Source organism: Chiloscyllium punctatum, chromosome 8, assembly GCF_047496795.1.
Source record: "Chiloscyllium punctatum isolate Juve2018m chromosome 8, sChiPun1.3, whole genome shotgun sequence".
Lineage (NCBI taxonomy): Eukaryota > Metazoa > Chordata > Chondrichthyes > Orectolobiformes > Hemiscylliidae > Chiloscyllium > Chiloscyllium punctatum.
The window spans coordinates 54,905,445-54,918,197 of NC_092746.1; the positions used below are offsets into that span (position 1 = coordinate 54,905,445).

The 12,753-nt window shown below is 39.7% G+C and overlaps 1 protein-coding gene across 1 annotated transcript in view; it reads right to left on the minus strand.

The window, feature by feature from the left end:
• Positions 1-285: 285 nt before the first annotated feature.
• Positions 286-12,753, minus strand: part of znf830 (zinc finger protein 830) — a 44,963-nt gene continuing 32,495 nt past the window's right edge. The window contains exons 7-10 of the mRNA XM_072575599.1: positions 12,554-12,617; positions 12,256-12,336; positions 10,627-10,703; positions 286-686 (exon numbers count right to left, since the gene is read on the minus strand). Coding sequence (XP_072431700.1) covers positions 512-686; positions 10,627-10,703; positions 12,256-12,336; positions 12,554-12,617 — 397 coding nt within the window. The 3' untranslated portion in view covers positions 286-511. The remainder of the gene's footprint in view (positions 687-10,626; positions 10,704-12,255; positions 12,337-12,553; positions 12,618-12,753) is intronic.

Sequence of the window (12,753 nt, forward strand, 5' to 3'; positions counted from 1 at the left end):
GCTACTTCTGAAATGGATATGCTAAGTTCTAAAATTAAGTTCTACCATTACACATTCAGACCCAATTTTATATTTAAAAAATTCCATTGATATGGTTGGTTAAAACTACATAGAAAGTATAGGCCAAACAGCCTACCAACTCAAACATCTGTGGCAGATTGTGCAGCTCCAACATTGGATTGCTGAGTCAACTCAAGACCCATTACTTATTCTCAAGGGACTAAGAAAAAAGTATCACTACAATTTACAATAGAATTCCTGAAATAAAATATCTGAAAAAAAAACTGGATTCAACTTAAGTTTAATGCAACAACCAAAGCACAGACATTTCAAGTCGGCTTTATTTACAAGTGTAAGAAAAAGAATACTTTCGCCAAAGTGTTTAATTGCTAATGTTCTCATTCATTTCCCAGTTCATGTGATATAAACAATCAGAAGCCAGTTTCAGTTGAATGTTCATTGAGGTTTGCAGAAAACTTTCTTCAAGTCAGAAATTGAATCTTCCAGGGTACTAAAGTAAGGTTCCCTTTGCACGCCAATCACCTGAAAGGAATTCCTGAAATTCTTCTTCTTCATCTGTGTCAACTTCATTGTCACTTTGGGATTGCCTGCCTTTCAATGCTGCCATCAGTTGTTTTACTGCTTCTTGACGATCTCGCAAGTGCTCTATACGTTTGTAGCACATTCTGCAGGAAAATAGGAACTTATTAATTAGGCAGAAAATTTTAAAAAGGTCTGCCATTGAAACACTAACTTATTTACAAAGTTTTTCTGCGCTGCACTAAATCGATGATCACAATATTACCAAAATGAAATGATAGTCAGAAAGTGATTTTGGTTAGAGGGAGATGGTGGCAAAGTGGCAATGTCACTGGGCTAGTAATGCTAATGCTCTGGGGACATGGATTCAAATGCCACCATTGCATCAGGAATTTAAACTCAACTAATCAAGTTATAATTGAAAGCCAATCAGTAGCCATGAAACTGTTACTGATTGTTGTGAAACTCACCTAATTAACTAACGTCTTTTGGGAAAGGAAATCTGCCTTGGTCTAGGCGAAATGTGATTCCAGATGCAGACAGTAACATGACTTTTAACTGTCCTCTAATAACTCAGTTCAAGGGAAAGTAAGGATGGACAAATGTCGGTGAAATATACTGCAACATTCTGCTCCAAGATTCACTAAGAGGAGTGGTGTCTGATTGCTGTCTGCCTACCTACTTATTTGCCTACCTACTTATTTGCTTATTAGGAATATATTCACCACTATCTTAAAAGTATTTAAAGGCTCTGTATCCACCATTTTTGAGGAAAAGAGTTCCAAAGAACCATGTCCATCCTAAGTGGGTTTTGCTAGTGATGTCCACAACCCACAAATGAAAAGAAAATCTATAACACACTCATGTTCTAATGTTAAAAGTTTTTTCAGTAAAAGGAGGGAAGTAACTTGTAGAAAAAGAGAGAAAAATAAACTGAATGTGATTCATCCTAACACTGCTTTTGTTTGTTTTTAAATACACCAGTGAGAAGGATGGATGCAGGTAAAAGGAAAATCAGCCACAGGTAACTAAGGAAATAAAGGAGTAAATTAAAAGTAAATGCAGACAAAGTAGCAAAGATTACAGAGGAACCTTGATTATCTGAATATTAATTATCCGACTTTCAGATTACCCGAAGAAGATCTCAAGGCCCTGTAAAAACGTTCCTTCAAAGAGGTAAGTTTATTCGGATTACCTGTATTGAAGAATACATGAAAACACTAGCAAAAGCAAGGAAACACAAGCACCTCAAGCATCAGCAACTGGATATGTTTTATGTAAGGGTTAGTTTCACAGCCCTTTGCAAAAGTAAGTGTTTTACAGTATTTCTGTAACTTTACTGGGCCGTTCATAAAAAGAAATGGTCAAGAAAGTAAACACACGCACGAAGCAGAGATCCTGTCTTTCTATCGCAACACTGAGTTCCTGGAAACTGACAAATGCTCTTGCAATCGTAGAAGCTGTTCAGGACCTTGTTTACAGCTGGGATTTCATATACAGTATTTATGTGATGGTATGGGGTTAGTCCTTCTCAATTTAACCTGTAATTTGCAGAATGTAAAGATCAGTTTGTTTAAATAGCAGACTTATTAAAATCATTGATTTAAACAAATTCTCTGGTAGAGCACAGCGTTAGATCAGTATGGCTTCCCTTGTTTAAGGTAAAATCGATCATCCGAGTAATTAATTATCAGAATGAAACAGTGACTGCCCATCCCATTCGGAAAATCGAGGTTCCTCTGTAGTGGGAAACTAGGGGATTGGAAAATCTTTAGAAGTCAACAGAAAGTCATCAGAAAAAGCTATGAAGAAAACCAAGATGGATTATGAGAGTAAGCTAGCTCAGAATATAGAAACAGATGGCAAAAGTTTCTACAAATATATAAAACAAAAAGAAAGAGTGGCTAATGTAAACATTGGTTCCTTAGAGGATGAGAAGGTGGATTCAATAATGGGAAATGAGGAAATGGCCGAGGCATTGGACAGGTATTTTGTGTTGGTATTCACAGTGGAAGACATAAATAACGCGTCAATAATTAATGAGGAAGCTATGGTGAGTGAGGACCTGGAAACTATCATTGTTACTGAAGAGGTGGTGTTGGGATAGCTAATGAGGCTAAAGGAAGACAAATCTCCTGGCCCTGATGGAATGCATCCCAGGACATTAAAAGAGATAGTAGATAAAGTAGCAAATGTGCTTGTGGCAATTTACCAAAATTCAGTAAACTCTGGGACAGTTCCAGCAGAATTGAAAACTGCAAATGTGACGCCACTGTTTAAGGAAGAAAGTAGACAAAAGAAAGGTAACTATAGCTTAACTTCTGTAGTGCGGAAAATGGTTGAATCTATTATCAAGGAAGAAATAGTGAGACATCTGGATAGAAATTGACCAATCGGGCAGACAGCATGGGTTCACGAATTTAGTGGAATTCTTTGAGGGCGTTATGAGCATGGTGGTCAACAGGAAACCGGTGAATGTGGTGGATCCGGATTTCTAGAAGCCGTTTGACAAGGTGCTGCACAAAAGATTGCTGCATGAGATAAAAGTGCACTGCATTATGGGTAATGTATTATAGAGTCATAGAGATGTACAGCATGGAAACAGACCCTTCGATTCAACCCATCCATGCAGACCAGATATCCCAATCCAATCTAGTCCCACCTGCCAGCACCCAGCCCATATCCTCCAAACCCTTCCTAATCATACATCCATCTAAATACCTTTCAAATGTTGCAATTGTACCAGCCTCCACCACTTCCTCTGGCAGCTCATTCCATACACGTACCACCCTGTGTGAAAAGGTTGCCCCTTAGGTCTCTTTTATATATTTTCCCTCTCACCCTAACCTATGGCCTCTAGTTCTGTACTCCCCTACCCCAAGGAAAAGACTTTGACTATTTATCCTATCCATGCCCCTCATGATTTTGTAAACCTCTATAAGGTCACCCCTCAGTCTCCGACGCTCCAGGGAAAACAGCCCCAGCCTCAGCCTCTCCCTCTTGCTCAAATCCTCCAACATCCTGGCAGCATCCTTGTGAATCTTTTCTGAACCCTTTCAAGTTTCACAACATCTTACCGATAGGAAGGAGACCAGAATTGCACGCAATATTCCAACAGTACAGCCGCAACATGACCTCCCAACTCCTGTACTCAATACTCTGACGAATAAAGGAAAGCATATTAAACACCTTCTTCACTATCCTATCTACCTGCAACTCCACTTTCAAGGAGCTATGAACATGCACTCCAAGGTCTCTTTGATCAGCAACACTCCCTAGGACCTTACCGTTAAGTGTATAAGTCCTGCTAAGATTTGCTTTTCCAAAATGCAGCACCTCGCATTTATCTGAATTAAACTCCATCTGTCACTTGTTAGCCCATTGGCCCATCTGATCAAGATCCTGTTATAATGTGAGGTAACCTTCTTCACTGTCCACTACACCTCCAATTTTGGTGTCATCTTAACTAACAGATAGCAAAGTGTGTGGATAAATGGGTGTTTTTCTGGTTGGCGATCAGCGGCTCGTGGTATGCCTCAGGGAGCAGTGTTGGGACCGTAATCATTTACATTTCACATAGATGATTTTGAGTTGGGAACCAAGAATAGTGTGTCAAACTTCGCAGTTTAAGTATGGCAGATGGAGTATAATGTTGGTAAATGTGAGGTCATCCATTTTGTAATAGCAAAATGGACTATTATTTAAATGGTGACAAACTGCAGCATACTGCTGTGCAGAGGGACCTAGGCGTCATTGTGCACAAATCACAAAGTTGGTTTGCAGGTGCAGCTGTAACTAAGGCGGCAAATGGAATATTGTCCTTCATTGCTAGAGGGATGAAGTTTAAAAATAGGGCAGTTATGCTACAGCTGTATTGGGTGCTTGTGAGGTTACCCCTGGAGTAGTGTGCAAAGTTTTGGCCTCCTTACTTGAGAAAGGATGTACTGGCACTTGAGGGGGTGCATTAGAGGTTCACTAGTTTGATTTTGGAATTGAGCAGGTTGCCTTATGAGGAGAGATTGAATAAACTGGTATTATACACATTGAAATTTAGGAGGGGGAGGGGGGGTATCTGAAACAAACATACAAAATTCTGAAGGGAATAGATAAGATAGAAACAGGGAGGCTGTTTCCATTCGTGGGTGAAAATAGATCTAGGAGGTACAGCCTCAAAATAAGGGGTGCAGATTTAGGACTGAGTTGAGGAGGAACATTTTCACCCAAAATATTGTGAATCTGGGGAATTCCCTACCCAATGAAGTGGTTGAGGCCACCTTGTTGAAGTTTGTAAGGCAAAGAAGGACAGATACTTGAAAAGTAAAGGAATTAAAAGTCCTGGTGAGCGAGCGGGTAAGTGGAGCAGAGTCCACAAAAAGATCAACCATGATCTTATCGAATGGTAGAGCAGGCTCGATAGGCCAGACTGCCTACTCCTGCTCCTAGTTCTTAGGTTCTTAATCAATAGTCCGGTTCAGCAACAATCAGCTAGATTACCAATGCTGATCTGAGTGAATGACAATATCTGTTTAAATTGTTGAATCCAATTTCTCCCATCACACTAGTCACCAGGTCAGCTTGCTATTTCTCAAAACAATGAAACTAAAATATTAAAAATTAAGAACTAGATGATCAATCACTTTCTGGTTACATTGATAGATTGGAGCTGCTGAGAATGGTATGCAAGAAGGTGGTTAGATTGAGAGGAGATTGGATACTGGCGTTTATGAAGGGCCTGGACAGTAGATAAGGAGAAACAGTTCCCATTGCAGAAAGTCCAGAAACAAAAAGAACCAATTTAAGTATTTGGCAGAATAAATAAGGGTGACTAGAGGGGAAAAAAAACTGAATTGGATTATATGAAAGGGGGAAGGGCACCATGGTGAATTGTTCCTGTAGAGAGCCAGCATGACTACAAGAGGTAGAATAGCATCCTTCAGAGATTTAACCATTCCCTAACTCGATGTTCAGATAGTAGGTTAAGTGATCGTGATCAGTGATAAACATGCTGTAGCTGTAGTTGTACAAGTGATCTACTGTCATGGAATTGCTGTCCTTCACTTGCCTTTTATTACCCTGGCAAGAAATGGAGTGTGCTTTAAAAACAACCCACAAGATTTTACTATTACTATTCTCAACTCTCAAATCTAAGGTTATTTTGTAGCAATAAACTAGCAAGAGCATTAAGTCATTAAGTATGTTCAAGGCTGAGATAGTCAGATTCTTAATCAGTTAGGGAATCAAGTGTTTTGTGGAAAAGGCAGGAAAGTGGAGTTGAGGATTATCAAATCAGCTATGACTTCATTGAAAGAAGAGCAGACTCGATGGGCTGCTTGGATGTCTTATGGTCTTATTTATTTTTGAGTACAGATGCCTGGCCTTAGTCTCAACATTTGCATCCCAACAGTTCCATTTTTTACACAGGGCTATGCTGATTCAAATAACCTTAAAATGAAGCCTTTTTTTTATTGGTACTGAATTTAATTCAAGATAAAATTAACTCCATGAGAAAAAAGGATATGCTGGGACAAATTGGGGAAATTGGAGTAAACAGATACTTCTGATCTAGATCCAGCACATGCATCGGCACACTGGTCTCAATGAACGCATTCTGTTCCGAAACTTCTGTGATTTCAACTGTGATTAATGACTAATTTGCAGCATATTTCAGGTCAGTGCAATACGCAACAGTTATAATATAAAATTCTAATTAAAATTGTTCTCACCATATTTCTATCACAAAAGATTAAAATAAGTCTTGCTATTTTAAACAGCTGAAATGAGATCTACATTACTGCTTTGCAGGGCACACTAATTCGACTCCACTTGCAGCGCAGATTCTCCAGAATGAAGAGAGAAAAAGGGTTAAAGGAGGACAGGTTGCATATACAGCTCATTTCCATAATTATATAAGATTAAGGAGTGGGGCTATTGTGGTGCAGTGGTAGTCACGCTATCTATAAGCCAGAAGGTTTGGATTCACGTCATACTGACACTAAAGGTGTGCATTAACACATCTGAACAGGTGGATTCAGAATACCTATAAGATTAAGCTGTTGAAAAACTGAATATTCCTAGTATCAAAACTGTAACATGAGATTTCATTTAAATGCTATTGCAGCAGTAGTTAATGTTCCAAAATCATAGCTTATGAAAACAAAAGGGAGAATTATGAAAAATAGAAAGATCACAATGCACATCAGACTAGTGTCAAAGATTTATCAGGCACCAAACGCACTCTATTACTCAAAAATAAAAAGTATTTGTTCTCAGAGAATGGTAATCTAACCCTCAGTGTGTGGTCAAGGGAACAATGACCTTCCGATATCATGTGTGGCTGTCCCAGGCCATTGGCCAAAAATGTTCAGTCAATTGATTGACACAGTCTAAGGTACGTGCTCCTAAAAATATGACGTAACAATAACTGCCAGACTCAGATAAGAGTATTTAGGACAGGATGTGCTAGCAGAAGCCAGTAGCCACTAGGAAATTTCTGTGTTGGGATAAATGCACTGAAGCCAGGAAGTTAGAGGCCCCCACTCCACACTGGAAAAGCCATGCAAGGGCCAAGAGGGTTCAGGAGCCAGATTCTGTGCTCGAGTAACTATGCTGAAGCTAGGTCAAATCCGTGCTGGAAGATCAATGCAGGGACCAAGAAAAGAATCAAGGCAGTGGGACTTTTCATCAAGCAGAACTCATAGACAGCAGTTTTCATCGGGTCGTTCCCTGTGAGCGGTCTTCAGTAAGCAGACAGGAGAGGAGGAAAACCATGGGAAGAGTTCCTGACCACTTCGCGTGAGAGCAGGATGCTGCCCCCATCACTTTAATGAGATCAAAACATTCCAAGCTGACAGCCTGTTTGTCCTCTGGTATCACCAAATCATCCCAATTGTCATGGTTGTATACTTTATCTAATTAACTAATGCATCATATCTAAACTACTAGTTCCTTACAAGCTCAAACTATCAGATAATTGCAATAAATCATCAACTGTCTAAATTAGGTAACTGTGATCATGTGCCCCTAAAGCCAACAAAGGAGAGTGGTCCTCTTTTGACACAGCGATGGTGCTCCCATCTTTCAATTAGAAAGCCAAGATGCAAGTTCTACCTGCTTCAGAGATGTGTCATAACATGCTTAAACAGGTTGATTAAAAATATCTATGAGATTAAATGGTAACCCAACTACAGTATGTGTGATGTAATTATTTGACAGGGTAGATAAAGAGAAATTGATGGATTCAACTACAAAAAAAGAGATATAACCTTAAAATTAGAGCAAAGTTGTTCAGGTCTAATATCAGAATGCACATCTTCCCACAAACAATAGGAGTTGAATTAACTGGCAACATCCCGCCTCTGAATCAGAACACTCCAGGTTCACGTCCACTTCAGAACTTGATGGCCCCAGTAGGAATGTTCATGATGTGGCTGAAACAGATTGATAGCCTACAACTCCTTCCAAAACTTCCACGCTAATCTCCACAAAGAGGAAAAGTGTGTGAAGTTAAGCAAGAGAAACAAGGAAGTTCGTGGAAATGTAGAACTTAATCAAAAATTTAAAAGCTGACACTAGATTTTGTGGTTAGATGAAATTAAGACATCGATCAACCATGATCTACTTGAAACACAGACCCGGTCATGTTTCTACATTCGTAAAAATGAACCATCCTAAATTGTGTTCTTAAAATAGTGATTAGGAGAAAAACTTTGCATTTGCATAACATCATTCAGGGATGACATCCACAAGTGCTTTATAACCATATGAGAAAGAAAAAGAGACTTTGATTTAACTTTTTTTCTGAAAGATAGCAGCTACAAAGAGCACAGCACTCTCTCGTTTCTGCACTGAAGGGCAAAGGAGAAGATGGTCAAGTCCCTGGTTAGAACCAATGATCTGATTCAGAGGCAAACATGGGACCACTGAGCCATAGTTAACAACTACATGAGAATCCAGTATGAATTCATGTTCAAAATAATACCAATACAGAAAAATCTCACTACAACAATGACAATATAATGTGTTACATGATGCTTGTTAAGATAAAATAAGATGCGAATTGAGAGCTTCAGCTTAGAAGGGCCCGTACAACTGAAGTTCATGTACTATTTACAAAAGTGTTTGTTTTTACATCAGACCACTAATACGTCTCTTGTGCGATCTTTTAAAATCTTTCAACCTTTCTAAGACACTAAGCTGTTGAATGGCTAATTTGAATAATATTTAAAGACACTAATCACACAGATATTGGATTCATCCAGGTTCATTTCTCCATTATCGATGCCACTACTAATATCATAAGTATCATTTGGTGCGTACTCATTCAGGGCATGGGTAGGTTCATTTTGCAATTACTAGTACATGCTAGCCTGTGATTTCACCCTTAAGCTTGGTCCAAATCTGCTCTGATTGGTCAATGTGGTCGTGTGACTAGTGTACACGAGTTGGCCAAATTGCAACTACCAGTCTGGAACTTCAGGTTATCATGGGCATTTTTTCATTGGATTTCCCATCCAACTGGCAGGAGCTGCTGACAGTTTTGTCACAACTGGAGTTTCAGATTATCCGAATTTGACTCATTGTAAAGGCACTGTTAAATTTGCAAATAGCTGTGATGTTCAATGCAATTTATTTATAAACCATGTATAGGGGTGTGCTTCCAAATAACATACCTCAGAAAATCAGGTATGGTTTTGATGCTTTATGTACTTTGCACATAGGGAAAGTCACTTTTGACAGTCGAAAGTGAACTCTACTGTTCGATTAATTACATGGGGTTAAATACACCAGTTAAGAGTGAAGGTTCACAAACTGAAAGGTGTACTTCAAAGAATATGAAATCCCTGATTAAGGCTGTTAAACCTGGTCCAATCAGGGAACCCTGGCTGACAGATAGATAAAAACAGAGGTGTCAGACATCCTGTTCACTCTGAGAGCTGGCTCTGAAGGAGCTGGATCTGTGTCAAGGACTTTCCACATGTAAATAAAGAGTGACTTGGTGATTGGATACTGGCTTCTGTAGAATTATTACAAACTTATTGTATTTGTAACTAATTGAGGAAATGCTAATGATTACAAAGCACTGATTGCATTTATAAAGAACTGACAAACTGTTTGTGTTAACAAAGAACTGACTTCACTTATGTGGAAGGTTCACTGCACTTGATTCATCGTTTGTTACCCTGTAGCTGAGCAATTATTGCATCAGGTTAATCTTCTCTATGTTTCCCACCCAATGTAGATATTGTCACATCACAGGTGAGAACCCAGACCTCCTGGCTCAGAGATAGGGCCTCTACCACTGCACCACCAGAGCCTTCCCCACCCAATGTATCCTGTGTCTAAGCTTTACAAAGATAGCTTTATGTCTATGAATTTGCTTGCCAAAAAACTCACCCTAACAGTTTCTCCATTATTCAGCCACACTGGCCTGAGGGAGCCACACTGTAGCCACTCTTCACCCACAGGCCCTCTGGGCTCTAGAAACTTGAGATTCTACTAAAACGTTCCCTTAAATTCAACAGCCATAACCATTAATGAATTCCCAACAAACTGAAATCATTGTATGATTCGATGTTAATATCCTGGGATTGGTGAGTCAAAGCAGCTAAGTCTAGAATGGCTTCTACCAGCCATTTAGAACCATGGTCACAAGAACAGGTCAGCACTGGGAGTTCTGTGGTAAATGACTCACTTCCAGACTCCCAAAAGCCTGTTCACCATTTAGAAGGCACAAATCTGGAATGGAATGGAATAATCTCCCCCTGTCTGGATGGGTACAGCTTCAACAACACTCAAGAAGCACCTCTGTATCTGGGGTGGGGTCACTCCCTGTTCAGCTGCACACTTCAGCCAAGGAATAACCACTTGCTGAAAGGTGCTACAGAGATGCTTCTCAGTCTTTTGGATACATTATAGTAATACCAGCTGCTACTCCAAATCCAAAACCTGAAGCTTGAGCTCTTTCACTTGATGACATTTCCTGCTCCCCTGGCTGTCCAGGGCACAAGAAGTGACCTGGATTTTCTACAAGTCAGACATTTATCAAAACATAATTTTAAATTTCCTAATGCATTGGAATTTACTTACATTTGTTCATCAATTTCTTCTATCTGTCTGTCAAAACGAATTTCTTCATCATCTTCGGCTACAATTGCTTCTGAAACCTTTTGGCACAATATAAAAATGTGATTGTTAAGATGCATAGACCACTTTTGGCCAAAATAGCAGTTTAAAATCAACATTTAAAGTATTTAAAATCTCAAGGAAAATGTACTACAAGTGATCCCATTACATTTCATTTCGAACATGAGATCAAAATGAGGAGGATTGGACAACAAACTGAAAGCTATCATAATATGCTTGATATCAATGAGCAAAGGAAATTAGGTGTTGGGACACATTCATAGATCAATATTGAGCCAAATGAGTATATTAACGCTGGTATGTTATACAATGCTGCTTCAATATCAGATTAGCCATGATCTTACAATAGTGGAACAGACTCAATGGGCTAAAGTGGGTACTACAGATGCTGGGGATTAGAGTCAAGATTAGAGTGGTGCTGGAAAAGCATAGCAGGTAAGGCAGCATCCGAGGAGTAGGAAAATTGACGTTTTGGGCAAAGGCCCTTCATCAGGAATGAGACTCAATTGGCTGAATGGTCTAATTCTGCTCCCACACCTTGTGGTCTTTTTAAACCACAATAAAAGTATCAAGCACAGCTCTGGTCACCACAGTATTAAAAAAAAAGGATACTGCAGCAATAGCACTGCCCCCAGATTTTTCTCAATTCTAGTCTCTTGTTGCACCTGATCTATAAATGGCTGTTCTGTTTTAAATGGGAGTCCTAAGCCCTACTTCTCAGCTGCACCAAATAGCACCTGGGACTTCAATTAGCCCCAGCTCCTCAGAGCTAATAGCAGCACTTTAGTTTCTAGAAGAAGTAGAAAAGAGAGGACTCAATGCATGGAAAGGCACTAGGAAGTTCAGAGGAATGAAGGACCTTGGGATGCTTGTCTATAGATCCCAGAAGGTGACAGGACAGATTTATAGGGTAGTTAAGGCACTATATAGGACAATTGCTCTCATCAATCATGGCACAGATTATAAAAGTAGGGAGGTCAGGTTGGAGCTGTAGAGACTTGGTTAGGCCACAGTTGGAAAACAATTTAGCATAGCCAATTCACCTGACCTGCACATCTTTGGACTGTGGGAGGAAACCGGAGCACCCGGAGGAAACCCACGCAGACACAGGGAGAACGTGCAAACTCCACAGTCAGTCGCCTGAGGCGGGAATTGAACCCGGGTCTCTGGCGCTGTGAGGCAACAGTGCTAACCACTGTGCCACCGTGCCGCTCTCTTCCCTCAGAGAGTAGTGGATTTGTGGAATTCTTTAATGTGAACGCTGCATAGGGGTGGGTTACTAATACTCAATGGTGAGATACACAGATTTTTAATCAGTAAGGGAATCAAAAGTTATAGGGAAAAGGCAGGAAAATAAAGTTGTTGATTATCAGTTTAGCCATGATCTCACTGAATGGCGGAGCAGACTAAATGGGCTGAATGAGCTATATCTTCTGATTTCATGGTCTAATTAGACCAAACTGTAATATTTTTCCTTCATCTGCATCTAACCTTTGTGTGCACGATTGTGTGTGAGTCACATCACTGACAATAAGAAAACAGACTCTACTTAGGACATTTAAAATCACTCACCGTATTGACCTGTCTGATTTCTTTCTGAAACTCCTCCCACTCTTTGTCCATTTGATCTTTTGGAGGGTCTACTTTCCGCACCTATAATATTAGATGATGATCAGGAAGAAAATAAACAGATGAGGGTACTGAAGTGGTCAGGTATCAGAATTCCACGAATGCTAGCTCTTCACTGCCGTCTACAGTTTATCAAACTGCAACCTTAAAAAATATCATCTCACTGCTAGACAAGGACATTTGACTAAAATATCAGCATCAGCTTTGACAAACAAAGTAACATAAATGCTGTGGTACTTGCTTTTGCATCTTTTACCGGATCATCAAAAAATCCTTCTGGTAAAGCCTCTGCTGTATTGTCTTTCCTAAAACAGCAAGACAGATCTGATCACCTAAAAGCCAGCCGAGTCTCAAAAATCCAGAACATACAGTGCAACTGTGGCCTGAAGTATTCTGTTGCTCAAGCTCAATAGAATATTTCATTGTGCAAAAGTATTTTAA